This window comes from Aythya marila (assembly GCF_965140915.1).
Source record: "Aythya marila genome assembly, chromosome: 5".
NCBI lineage: Eukaryota > Metazoa > Chordata > Aves > Anseriformes > Anatidae > Aythya > Aythya marila.
In genome coordinates, this window is record NC_139046.1 from 39309880 (window position 1) to 39332015 (window position 22136).

General features: G+C 32.6%; 1 protein-coding gene across 1 annotated transcript in view; it reads left to right on the plus strand.

The window, feature by feature from the left end:
* Window positions 1-22136, plus strand: part of LOC309878616 (formin-like) — a gene marked incomplete at its 5' end in the record, with an annotated part of 183966 nt that overhangs the window by 109504 nt on the left and 52326 nt on the right. The window contains 6 exons of the mRNA XM_082761365.1: window positions 3532-3593; window positions 4378-4466; window positions 9106-9235; window positions 10844-10990; window positions 14136-14195; window positions 16246-16366. Of these exons, the coding sequence (XP_082617491.1) occupies window positions 3532-3593; window positions 4378-4466; window positions 9106-9235; window positions 10844-10990; window positions 14136-14195; window positions 16246-16366 (609 nt within the window). The remainder of the gene's footprint in view (window positions 1-3531; window positions 3594-4377; window positions 4467-9105; window positions 9236-10843; window positions 10991-14135; window positions 14196-16245; window positions 16367-22136) is intronic.

The following is a 22136-nucleotide window of genomic DNA, read 5'->3' on the forward strand; positions in this document are numbered from 1 at the left end:
TCATTTTTAAAAAGAGTCTGTTAAAAACCTTTGGTAAAAGTTTATATTTGAAGCATTACTCTTAGCATGTGAAATGTAGTTGGCAAGTATTTTTATGTGCCTGTTAGTTTGAATGCATGATGCTGATCTGTTTTTTGTCCTAGCTGACGGTTATTATATCCTAATGGGTGCAACCCTGCACTAATGATCCTTGTGTATATAAATTCTTCTTGTTGTGAGCAGACACCATAGGCCACATAAAAATGTTTGCCTCAATTTCCCTGCAAAAAAGGATCTCAGAAACCAGACTTGGCCAAGTAACAGATTTTTTAAAGGTAGAGGAACCCAATAAAATTACCAGCTTTTCACAGCATGAGTCTACTTCCTTTCAACATTGTGAGGTGTAGGTGAAATATTCTAACTGAACTGACAGTGTAAGGAAGACAGCTAACTAGAAAGCAAGATAAAAGTAAAAACCACCAATGATGATTGATATTGTAATAGCTATTAATTGTTTTAGAGCCTCTTTTGTAGATTTATGACACTTCACCTATATTACTTACACTTATGTGAGTCTTGATATAATGAAATTCAATGCATTAAAGAATTGTGGCTAAATTCACTGTATCTGGAATAGCATTTTGAAAAACATCGAAGCTCTTATTAATTTTATTAATGTTAAAATACATAAGAATAAAGCTTTCCTTTGTTTGTTACAAAACAAATTGAAAAGGTTTAGTTCCTTGCAGCTCTAAGGAAAAAGTAAAGTAATTAGTTTCTTTGATCTAGAGAAATTTTTTTTTCAGCTGCCCCAACTCAAGTTAATTTACACAACAACATACTGTGAACGTATTGCACATGCTGTATTTTAGGAAGAATATGAAGAATACTGAGACACCTGTGAATTTGGGGATTTCTTCCAGCTTTTAAAATCAATGTTTCTTTTTTTTTTTTTTTTAATTAAAAAAAGGAGAAAGAAGAAAAATAAAATGGCCAATTTTTGTAATTCTATATGTTTTCATTTTTGTCTTCTGCTCCAAATGTGCATGGCATTAAGTTTGATCAGTTTGAATGAAAAAATATAGAAGGAAAAACAAAAAGTTGTAAAGGACAGAAAGACGAATCAAAGGAATCTGCTGTCAATTTTGACAGTACTTCTGTTTTTTTGGAAGTGTGTCTCTACATATGCTAACATACTAAGATGTCACTCTGTCGTTGAATTGAGAAATGTGGCTAGATTTTAACTGCGCCCTGTCTGCATGGACATTGCCAATAACAGCAGGACAGGTTGTATATCAAGTAGGCCAGAAAATATTTTCTTCGTACTTCCATTGAAACAGACAGTTGCCCCAAAAGATAAAATAATTCATATTAATGTCTCTTAACACTGCTTATTATTAATTCTGTTTAAAATTTGTTAACAGCTCATATTGTGTTTTATTAATCTCAAACATTTTGGCATACGGAATAGTTTATCATGTTACTTGAAACCAATGCTTTTTTTCTTAGGGCTGTTGTTAAGTACAGAAAAGTTTTTAACTACCGAGCATTCAGCATTAAAAAAACACTTTGTGATTTTGGCACCATCTTTGTCACAGTTATATGTACAAACATTGATATTCTTGTTAATGTGTTCTTTTTTCAAAATCCTTGCTCTCATTCTAATAGTTCTATTCTTTAAAAGATCAACTATTTGTTATGTGATTTGCATTTCTAGTAAGAGTTAAAATTACCTCCGATAAGTTGTTTTTCTAAACAACTATGGACTAATTTTTTTTATTCATAAGCAGATTTCAGACTATTCCAAAATAGGATGGAAGTGAAAGCACAAGTGAAAATTTTTGAACTAAATATGCATATGTAAAAATCATTAAGTTAAACATATTAGACTATGAAAACAATTTTCCAGTAGCTTTTCTAATCACTAAGGGTTTTTTGAAATTTCACTGGATAATGCAAAAGATAATGCAGTTCATGAAACAGTCTTGCTAGAGTCAACAGATGATCTCATAGATTCAATTCCTAAGGATTTTTCTTTAAAAACAGAATTTTGTCTAGCTCGATAGGTGAGGTTTTATATTTGGTTACACTCTTGGGAGTTTTGAATATTTGAAATAAGACAAAATAGCTGTAGACATTGTTTTTTGTTTGTTTGTTTCTTTCTTTTTTCACTGATACTGTCTTCTTCAATATAGTTCTTTACTTCTAAGCCAGGTGTAATGTCAACAGATTGAATCATAATTGACAAGCAAAATTTTAAAGCATTCTAAATGTCATTGGACCTTTTAATAAAATTAATTACCCTGCCACAGAGAAAATTTACTAGCCTGCTGGTTAATATCACAATGTAAAATCGTGGGGAAGGTGGAAGAACAGGCGAAAGCTTATTACTTTTAAATAATTATTTAAAGATGTGTTACTTGCCTCTTTCAAGCTTGGATCGCAAAAACAGCAAAAGCTTTTAAAATCTTCTAAATTCACTAGTAGTCAAGTTTCCTTTGAATGAATATAATCCAATTGAAATTAAAAGTTATCGAGTACTAGTAACAGGGTGATTCACTGGTTATGTGGGAAACTGGTAGAGGCCTTAATCTTGATTCTTTTAGGATTAGTGTTCCCAATAACACTTAAACATAAGTCAGTAGTTGGGAAATTGAGCCCGATCCCACCAGTAATCTTGATGAAATAGTGTTCTAGAAAAATTAAACATCCAAGTTATTCATCTGCCATTGTGCATCTCTTAGCTTGCTGGACTTACAGAGCATTAGAAAGAGTGATGAACCAATACACTGCCTAAATTTTAATGGGATTTTCAAGTGTTGGAAACACATAATACTGTATAATCCAAATGTAGTAACATTTGGAACAAAGCTAGGAAACATTTTGAGACTTCATTTTTGGTAACAAGCAATAATTAATCATTGAAAAATATACTTTTGGTGTCTGTGTGAGATTTAGAAGTCTTTATCTGGAAATTTTCTTGTGGGTAGTTTTCTAGTGGATAAAGCTAACTCAATTGCAAACTTCTTTGTGAAGATACCTTAAAAATCTTTAACAACTTTATTTTTTTGCAACTTTGTCTACCAACTTCCCAAGATTGGTAGCTCTAAGACAAACTGATCTCAGTTTCGTATCTCCCTGAACTCCCATGCACACAGGGATACTTTAAATGCCCTAACTCTCAATTTCTTCCTATTCAGCCTTCTAAGCTATTGTGAAATCTGTGCTATTCATTGTCTGGTATACCGTGTTCTCATGTTCTTCAGGCTGGCAGCTACATAGAAAGCTGACCACCTGGCAGGTCATATCCTTGACTGCTGAATATACTGGAGAGTAGAACTCCATTCTCCTGAGATAGAGTTTATAAGTTCTTGCATGATTGCTGCCATATAAATTCAGAAAAATAAGATGTTGAAAATAGAAAATACTAATTGGATGTAAATACATTTTTTAATATATTAAGGGCAGATCTCTTCCATATGTTTCCCAAGAAACAGAATTGAACTCACAGTTTGTTTTCTAACAACTAATTTGTGACTGTATCCTATACAGCTATTCTGTGTGTTGATGACTCTGTAGTAGACCTGGAAACACTGGAAGCACTTTATGAGAATGTAAGTAAGTTGGGATACATCTGTGCTTAATCACCATAGCATTCAGAATTTCAGATGTTCAATAAGTAAAGTTTTATTTTATCTTGTCATTTCAAACTAGAGACATTATGTAGAAAAAATATTTAAGGAATTTAACAATAATAAAATAGGTGACATCAAAAGATACCATTGAGATGTGTATTTCTCTGACTGGCTTAAAAGTCAGAAGTTTAAAACATTGGCATGCCTTTGGAATCAGGCTAAAATGATGTAACAGTAAGTGATGGAACATTAACAAAAGAAGAAACATCTAGCAATGTTCTCTTCTGAACTGCCTGAAAAATACTTGTCTTATTAAAGGCATGTTGTGTGCTAACATGCTGAATTTTTCTCATCCAAGATATAAGAACTCAGGCTAGTGCATTGCCATCCTTACCTAAGTTGCTTTGTAGACAGCGTTCTTTAATTTAGACTGTGTGATGCTAAAGTTTCATACAAAAATATGTTTATAGTTGGCTGTAGAAATATCAGAGCTACCTCTATGATCTAAATGCTTTGAAGCATCCTATACCGATATTTGCAGTGCCATGCCCTACATGGATGCCTTGCTTTATGAACATCGTAGTAAATGGAACTACAATGCAGTGAAGGAAATTGTCATGCTAGATCAGTGCTAGGTCACTCTTTTGGATAATCTAAATATGTCCATCTAAGTATATAATTATTTGCAGACAACAGGTAGAGCAATATTTTTTTATTTAAAAAAAAAAAAATGTTATTAATTACTTTATATTAATTCACTCAGAGAGCACAAAAAGATGAACTGGAGAAAATCAAGCAATATTATCAGACTTCAAAAGAGGAAGAACTGAAGCTTCTGGACAAACCAGAACAGTAAGAGTTTTTTTTTTCTTAATATTTTATCAATTATGTAGTGTAGTCCTTTGGTTAAAAAGAATCTTTATACATAATATTTGCTAGATAATATTTTTTTTCCTGCATTTCAAGGCATGGTGTTAAAGTTGTGTTTATCTCACTTTTTTCAGACATTACAGGTAATACTTGGTCTACTTGGAGCACCAGAACTGATTAAATATGTGGTCTTAAATCAATAAAAAATTATGTTCCTATTCTTACATTTGTAGAAGGCTTATCCTTCCCTTAGAGTTCTTAAGACTCTTTTAAATTAAAAGCCTGGTCCCATAAAGCAGGACCAGACTGATTTTGCTTGTTAATACTTTGGAAGAGCTACAAAAACAGAAGGTTTCGGGGAGTCTGAGGCACAATGTACACTGAAGTCATGCTGTTTGGAGCCTACTAGGCTGATTCCACAGTTTGTCTCCTGTGACCATTGTGGGCACAGACAAATATTCGGATGAAACAGTGTAGCTCCTGTTACACCGAGTGTAACTCGGTGTAGCTCCTGTTGTTGTGATAAACTTCAGACCAATCTGGAAATCATAAAAATCTGTGAACAGCATGGTAATCCTGAATTTTATTTTAGTGTTTGTATTTGATTCCAGATTAGGTTTACTAGTGGTATTTGTCTTCTGCTGCTTTGCCACTTTTCTCTTTGTATTTCCATCATCTCCTAATCACAATGTGATTTCCTGCCTCGAAGCATCTACCCATTTTGCATCCTTTTCTCTCTCAATTTTTTTATTTTCTGCTGTCTTTGGCATAAGAAAGGGTAGCAAGGGGAAGAACTGAAACTAGAGATGGCATATTGTTGTTTGATGTCAGACTTATTACATTTCCAAACCTTTTTTTCCCATTAGACTGTTGATGGTGAAGAGTGGATTTTTTTTTCCTCTTTTTCCTAACACAAAGCAGCTAACTAGTCAATGGTGACAGGTACATACAGTTCACTAGAGATAATTCATCTTGGAAAACGAGGCTATCATGCGCGCTTGAGTAAGAGTGGCTTAAGAACGCTTATACTATCGTGTTCAGGTATCCTGTATCCATTATTTTTCATTGCCTTGGCTTGGTGCATAAGAATACATTGTGTGACTAGTTGATGTTTTCCAGAGTTTGAATCTTTGGCAACCTGCAAGTCTGAGTGAAATAAATATAAATGTATTTTGTGTTCTGGAAAACATGAGTCTTGTACAGCTCTAGAGTTATAAAAGGTTGTCTCTTTTTGTAAATTATAGTGGAGAGAGGCAGATCTTAAACACAAAGTTGGACTTAGTCTATCATTGTTCCATAATTAAAAGTAAAGAATTGTAAATAAAGCAGTTGTACTTGGTCATTCAGAGTGAAATAATAGTGTTAAAAGCAAAAGCTACTCTGTCAATCATTAATCTTTGTTGTCACTGCAAGTCTTATTTATCCCTTTTTCACTCTGTTAAACTGCATAGGTTAGGAAAGTTAGCTTTTCAAGATGTTGCCTCTTAAGTAATTTCTATTGCTCCTTCAAAACAAATTCCCTTCTGAAAACTCAGTAGATCAAGTTTTAGCCTGAATGCAGAACTAGAGATTTGTTGGAACTTAATAACGCCATAAAACATTAAAGACAGAAAAGTGCAAAATTGTAGGTATGAGTAAAATAATTTGCCACAGGGCATAAACCTGATGTATTTTCTTTAATAAGGATCAAAAAAAAAGTGCAAATTAAACCTTTTATAAATGGTTGTAAATACCAGTGATAGACATTCATTTATTGACTTGAATTCACTGAAGTCTAATGGAAATCTCTGTCATTTTAAAATGCTTTGGATTCCCATACAAATAGAAAAGTTTGCTGGTATCACTAATGCTCTCCTTCACATGTGATTTTGATTTGTTTTGCTGGCATGTTACACTTGCTATTGTTGGCACAAACTGTAAATATATCTTAGCAACATGACAATATCCCCCAAATTATCCTTCATGATAATAGTTGCTAAGATGCTAATTAATATTAATTAACACAACAAAGATTTATATGCGTAATTGGCCACAACTTGAGTCTTTGCTAGCAGGATACAGATGCTTAAGCTAGTTTCCAATAGGATCCTTCTAGTTTTAATATAATCTCTGTGAAGTCCTCGCTATTGTGAAAGAAATACTAATGAAGGAAATGGTAGCAAAATACGTTACTGAAATGTTCTGTTTTGTATATAGTTTGAATTCAGGAAGTAGTGGACTATTGATAATTGCAAATAAAATAAGGCTTTCGGTACAAGCAATGCCATTTGCTTGTCTTCTACACACAATTTTCACTGACTTCAGGTTAAATCCTACTGGCTTCCTTAGAAGCTTGCAGGATTAGATACACCTTTTTAACCCCCCAAAAAAATTAAATCTAAATTTTATAGTCTTCAAATGTGGATAAATGTGACCCGATAAATAGTTCACTGTCATAGAATCATCCTTCTTTGACTCTCTTTTGAAAGAATGTTGTATTATGCTAACAACATGGTAATATGTCTGATTTTGAAAGTAGTTTCAAGTCCTTTGTTACAAGTTTCTGGTAGGATAAAAGAGTTCTCAAGTAAATGTATTTTTTATTTATAGTTTCTGCAGAAGAGGAGTAAAATGGACCTCACACAGATGAACAGCAAATTCTCTGTGTTTACTTTAGGCCATTAGAAGTGTAGCAATGAGAAACCCATCAAAAAGTTATGTCACAGTCATCTCATTGTAACTTTAAGTCAAAATCATACTTTCCTCATTTTAAAATTGCAACATGGACTGAACTTTTCTCTGAAAAGAGCTTCATCCACCTGAATGTGGTGGTTTATCTTTGATGCCATGACATTCTGTTTGGTAACTGCTAAGATCGATTCTTCTTTGTGACATATTTCAGTTATAAATGTTTGGTCAGGATATTTACATCGAATACTTTGAATTCCAAAATCTGGAGACATTATCTTTTTATGCTAAAGCTCTTTGAATTCTCAGCACAATTATGTTGTGTTCTGATGACCAGAAATGTGGATAAAAGTTCTCCATTAAAGGGAAGGCAAAAAAATGTATCATTTGAATTTTTAAATTTAAACTTTTAAAATACATGTATGTATGTCAGAACTTTTGTGAAGCAGTTGGGGTTTTTCTTTCTTTTGTTTCTCTCACACGAAGTGCACACAAAGTATCCTCTTTTTTTTTTTTTTTTTTTTTTTTTTTCCTGGCAATACCATTCATTCCCAATAGGAAGTATTTTTATTAATACCAGCTTGGCATTTCTTTTTTTCCCACTGCTTAAATCCTAGAGCCAAGCCTGGCCTCCCCAGTCCCGTTCTCACAATAGATTTTCTCATCAGGCAAGAGAGAAAAAGTCAGAAAAAAAAAAAAAAGATGGTCCAATTAAAATGTTGTATTTCACACAAGCCACAGGTGGATGTTACCAATTTTTTAGACATGTGCTATGTATTCAGCAAAGCATTGCATGCATGAAAAATTTATAAAGGTGATTTAAAGATACTGGTATTAGTTATAAAAAAAAAAAAAAAGAAAAGAAAAAAAAGAAATAGTTTGAAGAAATCGGATGAATTGGTTTAAATAATTAAAATAAATTTAATAAGAATTCAATCTAATAATGATTCAGAAAATGTCCCAGAGTTCAATCAAGAAAAAAAATATCTTTAAAGCATCATATTAAAGGGGATCTAAGAATAGTTGTAGACAGGAGATTGGAGGAATTCTACTAAAGTGATATTGGAGCAAAAGACAGTTTGTTTCTAGATTTCAAGAAAACATGTGTAGCATTGGAATCATTGACTCAAAACCCACAAAGCAAATTATGCAAACCCTGTTGTTATAAGAAATGTTAAAGTTTCTTGTATTATTTAACCAAACTCTTACATTTTAAATTGAATAAAAGGAAGTAGTTATTCGTGTCTTGGGATGCTTTCATTTTGTAATACCCAAACTATTTTTATTTACCAAAGAGTTAAAGTAAAAAAGCTGGAATAGCCTCATGAGAAAAGTGAAAGTGTGAGAAGAGATAAAGAACAATTAGAGAGTTAGTAACTTTGCTTAACAGTGACTGAAGACAGATATAATCTGCAAATATTTTAGAGCTAAATACGCGGCTAGGTGCATTATTATAAGACACGCTGCTATATAATTGGAAGTGTGGTGCAAATTAGTAAAAGAAAATTGAGGTTGAGCATCAGAAGAAATTTCTTGGCAGACGTTCTGTATTATGAAATAACTTTGTAGGAATATGTTGAGTTCAGTATTGCTGGGCATGTTTTAAATTGAAGCAAAAACACACAAGTGAAAACACTAAATAGCTTTTCTCTAGCTTTTTTTTTTTTTTTTTCCTTAAACCTATGATCTTGGCTTGTAATTCCTCTTTACTACTAGACAGTGGAGTAATGTTACAAGAATTAACGTCTTACATCTTCCTTTATATTAATAGGATTTCTTAACACAATGAACACAAAGAACAGTGAGGAGAAAGTATACAATTTTGAATCAAAGTAGGAAATATTGCATTAAATATGTATTTCATAACACTACAGCTCTGATCCAGTACGTACCTCATGGATATGAAATGTAGGGATTCATTTAGTATCTTTTTTTTTTTTTTCCCCCCCCACAGATTTTTATATGAATTATCTCAGATTCCCAACTTCACAGAACGAGCTCAGTGTATTATCTTCCAGTCAGTTTTCTCTGAAGGGATAACATCAGTTCACCGGAAAGTTGATATCATTACTCGTGTTTCCAAGGTAAGTCCTAATGAGAACTAAATAAAAACATAATGTGTTTTAGATTGCTTATGTGGGTTTGTTTGTTTGATTGTTTTTACCAAAAGTGATGAACCTTAAGCATGGTTATTGGCTTTTCAGGGAAATAAAAATTTATTGATATTTTTAACTGCTTATAAGAACATGAGCAGGTGGTAAGAGGGAAGATGAGTTGTTTGTGATGCTGTATGTTCTACTTAGGAAAAATTATTTTTACTTGAACATCAGATTTTGGTTACTTTACACATTAAGTGGAAAAATAGATAAAGTCAATAAAATAGAAATTAAATATCAAACTAACATAGTCCATGGCCGTGCAAAGTTACTTTGTTAGTATACCACTATGCAATCTTAACTTGCTTTTAGCCTGTGTCAAATCAGAGATTGTGTGCTTTGTCCACCATGAAAGTACTGGTAATACAATGTAAACATACTTCTACAGTGAACTGTATAGTAGCTGCCTATAACATACATTAACTTATTGATTTCCAATGGTATCCATATATTTCTGTTACCATGATAGAGCAGATTTCTAGTACCTGACAAAGCTTTACCTAAGGTTTCTTCACAATGAATAACTGAAGAGATGATTTTGAAATTATAACAAAATATTAAAATTAAAATGAAATAAGAATTAAAATTAAGATTAAATAAGAATTAAAAGAGAAATTAAATAGTGTCCTGAAACAGCCTGGCCATTTTATTTATTTATTTATTTATTTATTTATTTATTGTTATGTTTTATCTTTTGAACAGCTTTGCTGCCACAAATTACCCATGCTCTATTCCTTTGGATATTCTTCGCGTATTCTGAGAAAAATAATTACTTAGTATTGCCTTTCCAAAGTGGACACAAAGAACTTGTATGAGATAGGGGAAGAGTCATTACCTTTAGTTTATTAAAGAGGACCTCATATGACAATTGATTTTTTCAATGTGTTTAAAGCTACATAGTTAAGAGTTAGGCTCATGGCCTCAGAAGCTTGATTGATAAGTATCTTTATATAGAAATTAAAATAATTTATTATTTCTCCACTTTGTTACTAGATTTCTTTTTTCTTTTGAGGCATAATAATTTTGTCCTTAACCCTGATATATCTACACTAAGTATATATAGATTTTGAAATGTGAATTTTCAGAGCACCAGGGCCAATGGGAAGCAGACTGAATAATGACTTTCTGAGTGTAACCCAGTGGCAGCAAAAATAACACGTCTCCATTTGACTGTGCATTATGTAAACTCATGAAAAAAACACTTTGTCTGTGAGATTTTTAAAGGCTACTGAGGATATTTAGTAATATCCTGCTGTAAAACTTCTTCCATTAATCTTTCTGTCATCTACATAGTATATAATGCTATATAATTTACCTCATGTGGATTAAGTTAAAGATAGTATCTTAGGCAGCTATAGTCTAATAAATTCTGCTTTTAAATGTTTTATTCCTGTACCAGTTTTAGCTTCCTTTCCCTGTAGAGGCACATGAGAAGAAAAACTTCCTTTAGCAAAAATAAAATCTAAAAAACTTTGTTGTACGAGCAATTAGATTTTTTGTGCCAATGTATGTTTCGTACTAATATCTATTTTCCAGGCTTTGCTGAACATGACAAGTGTAAAGGAAATTTTAGGTTTGATTCTGGCTTTTGGAAATTACATGAATGGTGGGAATAGGACTCGAGGTCAAGCTGATGGATTTGGTTTGGAAATACTTCCCAAACTAAAGGATGTCAAAAGCAGAGTAAGTACTCTATTTAATTAAAGATTTATTTTCTGGTATCTTTCTGTTCCATCATTTGTCCAAACTTAATCTTTTCTCATTTCTTTGCTTGAAAGAGTGAGGCACTTTGTACTATTTTCTTCTTTTTCCTCCACACTTTTTACCTCTTTCTTCTACTCATACACTTGTCTTCATAATCTCCTATTTCTCCTATTCACTACCACTAAAATAATTTTCTCTTGTGAGAACTTTGGTGTGTCTGTTTTACTAGTTTTACTAAATTACAGTAGGTAGAGAGCCATGAGAGATCACAGACCACTGAAGTCTTCTCCAGTAAATATACCCATACTTTCTTTTAACTGTAGCTGTATGTGAGTAAAAAGGCTTTAAAGGTCATGTTTAAAAAAAAATGCAACATAGAATGTACACTAAAGAATTAGACATAAAGGATTTAAATATATAAATTACAGGATTTTAATCCTCTTCAAAGAAGTGTGTCAGATCCAGCAAGATACTGTCAGTCTTCTTTTTTTGAATTGGCAGTTAAGCAGATAAAGGGCATGAATTCTGAATGGCATAAACAAGCAAATGCTCATAGATGGCAGTAAATTATTTTTGTCAAAAATAATTTACCAGTAGCCCATTTTTGATTAGTCATTCTAGGAACAAAATAAGGCTCAGACACACTGTGCATGCCTTTTGAGATGAGGTTACCTTGATCCTTATTTCAGCAGGGTAGAGGTTGAGGTGCTAGATAATGCAGACAATGGAAACAGCACTCAAAAATGCTTCTCTGCCAAAGCATACCTAGGCGCCATAAGGATAGCGGAACTAGCAAAGAGTAGGAGGTATTTTCTACCAATGTTGGTAAAGATTTGGAGGTAGAGAAAAACTGTTTTCTCACATGCTTCCTCTTTTCCTAATTGAAGTGCTGTTCTAAATTGTAAGGAAAATACAGTTGTTTTTTTCCCCAGTTAAGCTGTATGTAAATAGGAATGTTTTCAGTTTGGGAGACAAGCAATGTCAGATAAACAGAATGTCTAGGGAGCTTTTTATTTTATTTGTGAGTGCCACCACTAACAAAGAATAAAGCCAAGATTTAACAATTTTTTCTGTGAGACACTGAATTTAATGAAAGATTTTCCAAAGGATTTGTGTCTTTTGTCTCCTAACTCTTACTTTCCTCTTCACTGCAATAGTTCAGCCGTCCCATATGACCACTTTTTTCCAGTTCTACTCCATGGATAAGACACAATACAGGCTGCAGCTAAACTAAATCAAGGCCCAGCTTCCCAGTATTCAGGTGTTCATTGGTCAGCTAGCTGCCATGAGGAAAAACATAAAACAACTGAGCTCTGCCTGGCTTTTCTCAGTTGAAGTACTAATTTTATCTCTTTCTATCTAACTATTAACTTGTAAGAAGTTAATCTTCTCCGGGACTTTCCAATTTGGCTGGATTTAGTCAACACAATGCAAAATTATGAGTTATGAAAAGGAGTGACAGATGTACAGTATAATTGCATAAGACTCGTTCTTCAGCAAAACAAGCTAAAAAATTACAGTACTTCCAGTTTTCTGGTAGCCAAAATAAATATATATTAGTTTATATTGCTGTAAGAAGTAGGAAAAAATAGTCTCCAAAATGCATTAAAGATATCAAAGGGGCCAGCTGCTATAGGCAGATATAGAAACTTAGAGATAACTGGAGAGTGTTTTTGTGAGGAAGAAGAATGGAGGGTCTTGCATATTTGAATACTAAGGTGTCCTGTGTCCTGTTGTTCACTTTCTGGATATTGACAGCAAACAATATGATTTCTAGGTAAGCTAAATTCCAGGAGCTAAGGTAAAGTGTCAACGTTGAATGTCTTTTATTTCATGTAATGGTTATTTGTTGTCACAGGGATGAGCCTAGAAAGCTACTCATTACAAAAACATGAATAAAATAAAATAAAAAAATCATAGCTCACCACCTCAATATCTCTGTGTTTTTTCATAAAAATGGAAATACCATTTAAACAAAAGTCATAGGTTTGATAGCTAAATATATAAAAAATAGAACAGGCATATTTAACTTTAGAAGAGTAATCAAACAATCGTAAGCCACCTCAATTCTTTTTCGTCACACAACCTGCCAGCGTTGTATTCTGAAATGGTTATGTAAGCAGAGTGGTTTTGACTACATGATAGCAATCACTTGCTTAGTTAAGAATTTTGCTGGTGTTTGATATTAATAAAATATTATGTGCTGCAGGCTGTAATATAGGTGAGGCAGCTGTGTACAGGAATTCAGGCATTCACATACATTTGTACCAATACTTGTCAATATAGGGTATAAAAACATACATATATTAAAAACAAACAAACAAAACCACAGCAAAACACCCAAAGATCCCAGATATAATTCCCTATATTCTAATTCTTTTCTGTTGTTGAATAGTACCTTGTAATGTGTAAGTCAAAGTTTTCTCCTTTTCCTTTAGTTCATGTCCTATGCTGAACCAATGACATACAATAAAATAAAACGTTGTATATATTCATTGTATGCAGGACCAACGGAAATGATGTTTCCACAAAGACAGCATTAAAATTAATGTTTTTAAACAAAAAGGAGATTAAATATACTTGTTAGGTACATGCTGTCTGGTTTTGTATTTCGTGGAAAATACGAAAATTGCATTTGCCCCTTCCAGATCTTCATTGTAGGTGACTTGAGACTGGTCAAGTCAAGAATTTCAGCTAACTTTAATATATAAGATATTTAACTATATTTTTTTAGTTAATATTGTATTCAAGAATTACATAATAATATTATTATAGTGTATATATGATATAAAATTATTCTAATAATATTATTAATGATATAGTTAATATAATACATGAACGCCTTGTATTATGAAAAAAATGTACAGTGGCAGCTTCTCCCACTGGATGTTTTCTGTACCTGCTATTTAGAATGTCTAGGTCCAGTGGTAGCATAATCAAACCTGTGATTGTTCTATAATTTTTTTGTCAGCAATGTTAGGAATAATGATATTTTGAATTCTTTTTCTCACAGCAATAAAACTAAATAATACATTTTTAAAATACAGTAATTTTTCACTTACTTATTTAATGTTTGTATGTATCCATAATCCATTTTTAATTATATATTACTGTTTTTCCCTAGGATAATCGTATTAATCTTGTGGATTATGTTGTCATATATTACCTGCGCCATTGTGATAAGGTAAAAGATTTATTTGCCATACACCTCTCTAAAAGTGATTTCTTTAAGATTTTGTAAAAGGATTTGCATTTGCCCTTTTTTTTTTTTTTTTTTTTTTTTTCCTTTTCCATTTGACCACAGTAGCTGTGGACCTCAGTAAGTCTGCAATTTGCTGTAGGTTCTGTGATAGGGCTTTGGAAAATCTTACATTAACTCTGGAACACAGCAAAGAGAGTCTGTGACTCTTGCAGGCTGGACAGGTTATCCCTCTAGTCGCTTCTTCCTATACCTGGTTACTATAACATAGCAAATTTTTTTTTCATTGTGATAATAATGCAAGACAAAAGCAATGTTTGTCTCTCGTGATGGAATACAATGACAGGTTGACATTTTAGAATAGGTGACTCAGTTAATGGAGGTGAAATTAGATAAGGAATGTGGGAAGAGGCATGGCTGCTGATTTGACTTACTTGTGTTTATGGGGCTTTTTGATGTGTCCAAAGTTTTGGAGTGGAAAATTTGAACTGTTTTCTTCAAATGAAAATGTCACTATTGATTGATTTTAAGTATTTAATTTCTTATTTTTGAAATTAAGATGATGTCTCCGTTTGATATTTGAATTCTGGTCAATTCTGGCCAATTGACCAGAATGATTTTTCCTGGCCTTATCCCCAGTTGAATATAAACATTATTTCTTTTTTTTTAATGATTTTATTTTTATTATTGAAAGTTTTTTTTTGTTGTTGTTCCTTTTTTTGTGTTTTTTTTTGTTTGTTTGTTTGTTTGTTTGTTTTAATTCTTACATACGCATGTTGAATTGAAGAGTTAGTTGTCATAGGTATTTTTTCAAGGAGTAAGACTAAAGTAACTGAAGACATCTCTAGCACTGGAAGGTCTGGACGTCAGGACATTGTGGAACAGCTCCTGAGGCTGATCTATAGAAAAGACAGAAAACTAGCAGATATGTAGATCTGTACAAATAGGACTGTTGATTTCGTTTGTTTATTTGTTTGTTTTTTCCTGAAGCAGGAAAATAAAGTTACTTTACCCTAAGTGCCTGTCTTGTAAAAAAAAAAAAATCTCATTACAAAAGCAATTTTGTCTAGTCTGTAATTTTATTTATTTTTTTATTGTTCCTGTAAAGTTCCTGCTATAGAGTTTTCATTCAGGGAATTCTGTAAAAACAAAACAGCTTATCTTCTCCTCGGAGGAAGTGGAGACAATTTAAATTTTTTCCACTGTACTTTTTTCTTTCCCTGAGTGTTCATATCTTTCTAATAATGAAATTATTTGTTCACTGTTTACAAAATTGTTAGTTCTCCAACCCATGAGCTTTCCTGTATTTCAGTCTGAAATCTGTGTGCAGATATTAGTTTAAACTCACTAGTATACCATTAGGCAGAATAATGTCATTGTAATACTGTTTATACACTGTACTTGTTAAATTTCCCCTGCTTAGAATCTCCTAAAGCTGGTGGATTTTCTTTAGTTCTGATTATTTTTTTTTTTTTATTGTGCTAAAAATGAAGTGTATGCTTTGGAGTTCCATACAGATATTAAACTTATTTATTGAACTGCAGAGACCTTCAACTATATATTTTTCTCTGTATAAAATACCCCAGGCAATATATAAATATTGTTTTCAATTTATCCATATGAAGTGTGTATATATGTATTGCATTGGGAAAGAGTGAAGCCACAAACATTTGGCATAAGATCACTTGCTCCATTGAAACAGACATTCTGATTTTAAGAAACTTCTAATCTGCTATCTAAATTTCTGTTGATATAAAATGACCTAAAATGTTGTGAGCTTATTGTTGCTTCATAGTTCAAATTGAGCACAGTTTGCATTACAGCATCTAAAAGGAAGATTCAATACTCAGACTGGTCAGGATTTCATCTAAAATTATATATATATCCTCTTTTAGCAAGAAATATTTAAAATTTGTTTGTTTGTTTGTTTGTTTGTTTAATAGTGTTTTATAGATGCCATTTCAAAAAAGTAATTTATTTCACTCTGAATGCATTTAATTTTCATAGTGGCCTGTTTGTTTGTTTGTTTGTTTAGGAAGCAGGAACAGACAAGAGTATTTTTCCTTTACCAGAACCACAGGATTTTTTCCAGGCCTCCCAAGTTAAGTTTGAAGACCTAATAAAAGACTTAAGGAAACTGAAGAGAGACCTAGAAGGTAACTGGGAACTTTGAAATTTGTTCTGCTAACAACTAAGTGCCATTTAAAATGTGACCTTTATGAGGTTTGCTTATTGCTAATTAGGTTTATAGTGTTGATTCACTTGAAGTTTTTACACTGTGGCACAAACTACCCCCATAAAATAGAAAAAAATATTTCAAACTCATGACTTAATAAAAATGAAAGTAAAGGTACTGAAAAATAATTTTCTATAATTCCCTTTTACAAGTGAAAGACCCCTAAAGAAATGTGTGAATTTTTCTCTGGCTTCTTCACAACTGTATGTTTAACTGTAGATAACCTGCTAGTTCCATAACATAAATACTTCCTTCAGTACTCATGTAACAACAATTTAACAGCTTCAAGAGAGAGTTTAATACTATTAATGTAGAAATAAAACACAGCTTGCCAAGGCACAGCAAAGGGAAATGGAAAGCTCCAGTTCAAAATATTTTAATCCTGGGACATAAAATAAACATTTAAAAATGTTTATTATAAAGAGGGGTTCAGAAACCCAGCTCATCTATCAATCAAGGTATTGAGTGGATATGAAGTCGGAAGGGTTGCTCCCTAACTGTTACAAGCAGTTTCATTTTTATTTTGTGCTTCATATGACTCTTAAAAATAAATCCAGTGAATGATGACTGAATATTTCAAGCCTGTCATTTTTGCTAAGGCAAAGTTGCTATTTTTACTGAAGCAATTACACTGGGGACAGAATCTGCATAAAAACTCATAAAAATCTCCATTTACATTTAGGTAACACATCTGCATCAAAATGCAAGAGTATTTTTTGAATCAGAGTTGAACAAGCTGATTTTTCAATGTGAAGCAATGAAAACTGTTAGAAATAATTTATTGTTACAGTTAGAAATGGTTAAATTAGGTCACTAATATCTTTAGGATAGTTTCAAAGGTTAACAGTGGTAGGAAGGTATCAGTTATTGTTTGTTCGACCCGGGCAGAAGTGAGTGCTCTATCTCCTCTCATCGCTTGGCCCTGTAAAACCCTTGGCCTGCCCTCTTTTGGGCTAGTTTGTGCAGAAACATGATCTGTGTTTGATCTTGTACTTTTTCAGCATGTAGTCCTGCTGTAATGCATCTTAGTCTTGCAGGATCTGCATTGAGGCTGTGACATTCACATCGTATTTATTCTACATTACAAAGAGAGAGACAGAAAGTAGGATAAGCACTTCAACTAACTTATAAAATTAAAACTGCAGCTTTCCTGTAATCGCTGATTTCTCTTTCAATGTGTTTTCTTAGATATTCAGAGAAAAATTTTTATGTTGAGGTTGTTTTCACCATTTTTCTTTGTAAAGATGTATTTGAAACCCATCCAAAGCAATTAACATATAAAGTTAATGACAGCAAGGATTTGAAACAAAAAAGGTTGTGGAAATGTTTTCAGATGTTGGTATTTTATCACTCAGAAATATGCAGCAGGATTCTAACAAGCATTCCTGTGAATAATTTTTCCTACATTTAAACAAAGAAGCAGTCACTCATATAAAAATGTTGTATCTCTTTCAAACATTCCCTTTCAATTTTTTTCTCTTCAGATAATGCTGTAGTTTATTTTTAAATCAAAATTTTAATTGAAGAGGTTATAATTTTAACACGTTCAACAAAGATTTGATGAGTCTCTGTAGTTTATTGTAGCCATTAAAAAGTTGTGGCTGCTGGCAGAATACCAGTGAAAGTCTAAAGCTGAAACAGATGTGAGTAGCAGAAACCAAGTCCAGAGAAGCGTCGGGCCCAGCTATCCAGACAGGCGCGGCCCTTCAGATGTAAATAATTTGAACAATATTAACTGGAGCTGCCTATGTTACAGGGTACATTGGATTTATTTCACACTTTGGTTGGCTAAGGTAGTCTTAAACAGATTACCATGAAAGTGGGATGAGACAAAGGTAATAAATGAAAGAGAGGTTTTCTTATGTGCCGTGTGGGAACAAATGAATGTGTCTATTAGTGACTTAGGTTTTTTTTCAGAGATTTGTACATGATGAGTAAAAGCAGGATAAGCATCACCTATTGTGTTTGAAGTCGTGATTTTTATAGAAACTCTTCATAACAGTTATAATTTAGTATTTAAAAGTATTTTTCCTAGTTAGTCAGGGCATTCATTCACCTTTTAATGATGGATATTAACATGGGAAAGACTGAATTCATGAGAGAGGCACTCGTCTTAAAGGTCTGAACTTTGGGCTTGAAATACCTAGACACTGTGGAACCAAGCGTTCAGATCTAGATGGAGCACAAACCCTTTCATCCATTTCAGATAAACAGATTGGGTTCCATGCAATTTACTATTTTGAAGTCCTTCAGATTAGACTTTAAAGGGACAGTGTCAACTAAAGTTTGGCTCAAAAATTTGAACATCTCTTTTTTGAGAACCTTAGTCCAGTAGGTTTTTAACACACATTCCAGAACAAACTTCGCAGTCATAAGCATTTTTAGGTTAAAAAGCATGATTAAAAAATGCACATTTAATATATGTTTTTAAGTGGAAAGAAGTGCAAAAGCATTTGATTTTAAATAGTGAGATGGCAGTTACAGAATGAAATCTGGTTCTGCTTTAAAGTCATAGAAAAAAAAATATGTTTTCTGTAAGCTTAGAATTTCACTCCAGGTCAGAATAGTCATTGCATTTCCAGGATTTCCAAGTATTGCATAGAATGGTATAAGCAGGTACACTTACACATTTAACAGGTATTAGCTTTCCAGTTCATCTTTATGTTTATGAAAACAAAGCTTTTGATTTGCATCAGTATTTAAGATCATAATATATATATTATTCCTTGTCTAGAGCAACAATTACCACTTTTTCTTTCTGTATGACCAAGTATTTCCTTTCTGGTCTGGACAGTGCCACTTGATAGGTATTGTTCTGGAAGAAGCATGGAATATTTGAAATACTTAGTCATATGAAGATTTTTAGAAAACAAACCTCTTCACCAAAGTATAATAGACTTCTATATGTTTTACCATGAACCCTTTATTCATCTACCTCCAAAGCTGAACTACCTTAATTATTCAAATTAATTGCATTGGAGATTGTTTCCATCTGTCATATTCATTGCTCTTCCATGCAATACAGTTCAAAAAATCTTAAAATGCTACACCATGCACACTCAAAAGCAATATTAGATTCCTTGTATCATTTACTGTAATGTTCATTATAACTTTTTAGTATTATTGACTATAACAGCTGAAAGAGCAAAGGTATCTACTGAATTGTTAAAAATGGAAACCAAAGTAGTTCCATGCTGAATACTCCATTCTTATTGCTCATGATAAATTAAATTTCCTATAACATTTTGACATTCTGATCTCATTGAATATCCATGTTTTTTTTTTGAACTTTTTCTTTTTGTGAACTTTGGCTTTTACTTTCTTTCATGGCTGCCAGTACAGATTCTATCTGCCATTTTCACACTAACGTTTTTTCAATGCTGTATATTTTTTAATTTGTTACTAACTTAAGAGAGTATATGAATATATATGTAGATATTTATAAATACGCACATATATGACTGAAAAGAAATAACTTCATCTAAAATAGATACAAGACTTCATGGATCAGCTACCTTTTAATAATCAGTTGGATTTCAGTACTCCAGGAGACATGGTCTGGAGCTGGGGACCTCTTAACCTAGTTGTTCACAGATCTGTATCTTCCAAAAGATACAACTTGCTTGCTTTTAAGTAATGCACCTACATAAAAACTTCAGTTTATGACAACCACACCTTTTAAAATTGTATAATCCTTTTAGAAAAATTAAAAGGTAAGATAATAAACTATGCATGAAAAATGGAGAAATTACGATGTTACATTGGCCATTTTCATATTGTTTTTCATACAGAAGCATTACAAACATCTTGTAAAGAAATTTAAGTTGGAAATACCTCTGGAGGTCATCTGATCCAAAATCTTAGAGCAGGACTCACTTCACATTTAGATCCAGTTCCATAGGGCCTATTGAGCCCTAGGCTCAGTTCCGAGTCTAAGGATGGAGATTCCAACTCCTCTCTGGGCACCTCTTCCAGTGTTGAGTAAATGTCATGATTTTTTTTTTTCCTTATCTCTTGTCAGAATTTCCTACATTGCAACTTGTGACTCTTTTTCCTTTTTCTTTAGATGTACATGAAAAGTCTGTCTCCCTCTTCTCTATATTCATTAGATATCTGAACACACCAGGCTACCTCTGCTTCTTCTTCAAGTACTTAATTTTATTTTCATTCTCAGATGGCAGGACAATATACATGTTTTTTATCCTAATGTCATATAGTACATGGAGTCTCTAAATAAAGAGGCAAACAAGCACAATATGGCCTTCCTTAGCCAAGTAATTTCTAAATTCTACACAAGATGTTGCACAGGATACTCAGTACAAAATTCACTTTTTAATTGCACTGATCATGTTCCATATCAAAACTCATGTTTCCTGTGTCCTTACTTTCCTCTATTAAGTTTCACTATTCTGGTTCCTATAGCATCCCTTTCTTGCTGTTTACTTGTTCAGACAGAGAAGGAAGAACCAGAAAGGGATTGCTCTGCTTTTTTCTTACAGATACGGTGGTGATGAAGAAGTCCTCATTAATGTATTTAAAGTGCTCAGTACTTAGTATTTTACACATCTTCTTTGGAAGATTGCTTTAGAAGGTCACATATTTAGAAGATGGTCAAATTAAAATCAGTCTTCAACAAAATAATCACACACATTCTGTAGACTAGTCCCATTCCGTGTTTCAGGTTGCTATCGCTCTTTGCTGTGGCAATAAATCAGCCCTTAAAGATGCTTACAATTTTTTTTTAGTATGAGAATTAGTCCCTTTTTCACCTTTTCCTGTATTTCATGTAATAGCTGAATAATAATACATAATTTCAAACCATACTTGTCTTTTGACTAGAGACCAATTCTCTGTCTCCACAGCTTCTGTGGCCTTATTGCAGAGAAACATCCATTTCACTGGATATGATTAGTATAGGTTGTACTAGGTTGTAGTATAGTATATATTGTTATAGTATTAGGTTGCCATACCAGTAACAACATCATAGCTAATTAACCCTGTCTCTTAGCAAGGCTTAGACCAGAGATAATATTACACTGTTGCATCTACATTATCCTCATTCAGTACATTCCTCAGGAAGCTCTGTATATGACATTGTAAAGCGGAAATGTGTTACAAAAGACAGTGATGGAACAGAATTTAGAAATGAGAAATAGGTGGAAATTGAAATGTCACTTGTTCTCAATTCTCGCATCCACTGTTGCTATACAGAGAGCAAAGAAGGAAGCTGCAAAAATAAAAAAATAATTAGTCCATGCTCATTTAAGACTAAAGCACTCTGATTTTCCTGACTGAAAATCCTGAAAACATTTGTTCTTATCAAGAATTATGATGGAATATATTTACCAATAGGAAAAAATAAGTTTAATCGACATTATTTACAAGGAGTTGAAATAAAATATACATGTGTTTATTACCATTGGAATCCTCAAAATAAGTTACAAGTTTTTGTGTTATGTCTATTAATGAATAATAAACCAATTTTGATCTAGAAAGTAATTGATGTTTTCAGTTAATGAATTGAGAAATTTTCAGCTTTTTTTGGATTTTTATATAAGCAGAAATGGAGAAATTAATTGAATGTGTTACTGTTTGTTCAGATAGAATTATACAATTAGTTCATACATAATGCTATAGGCCAGAGGAAAAATTATTTTATAGAATAGAGTTTTAGTATAATCATAATAAAA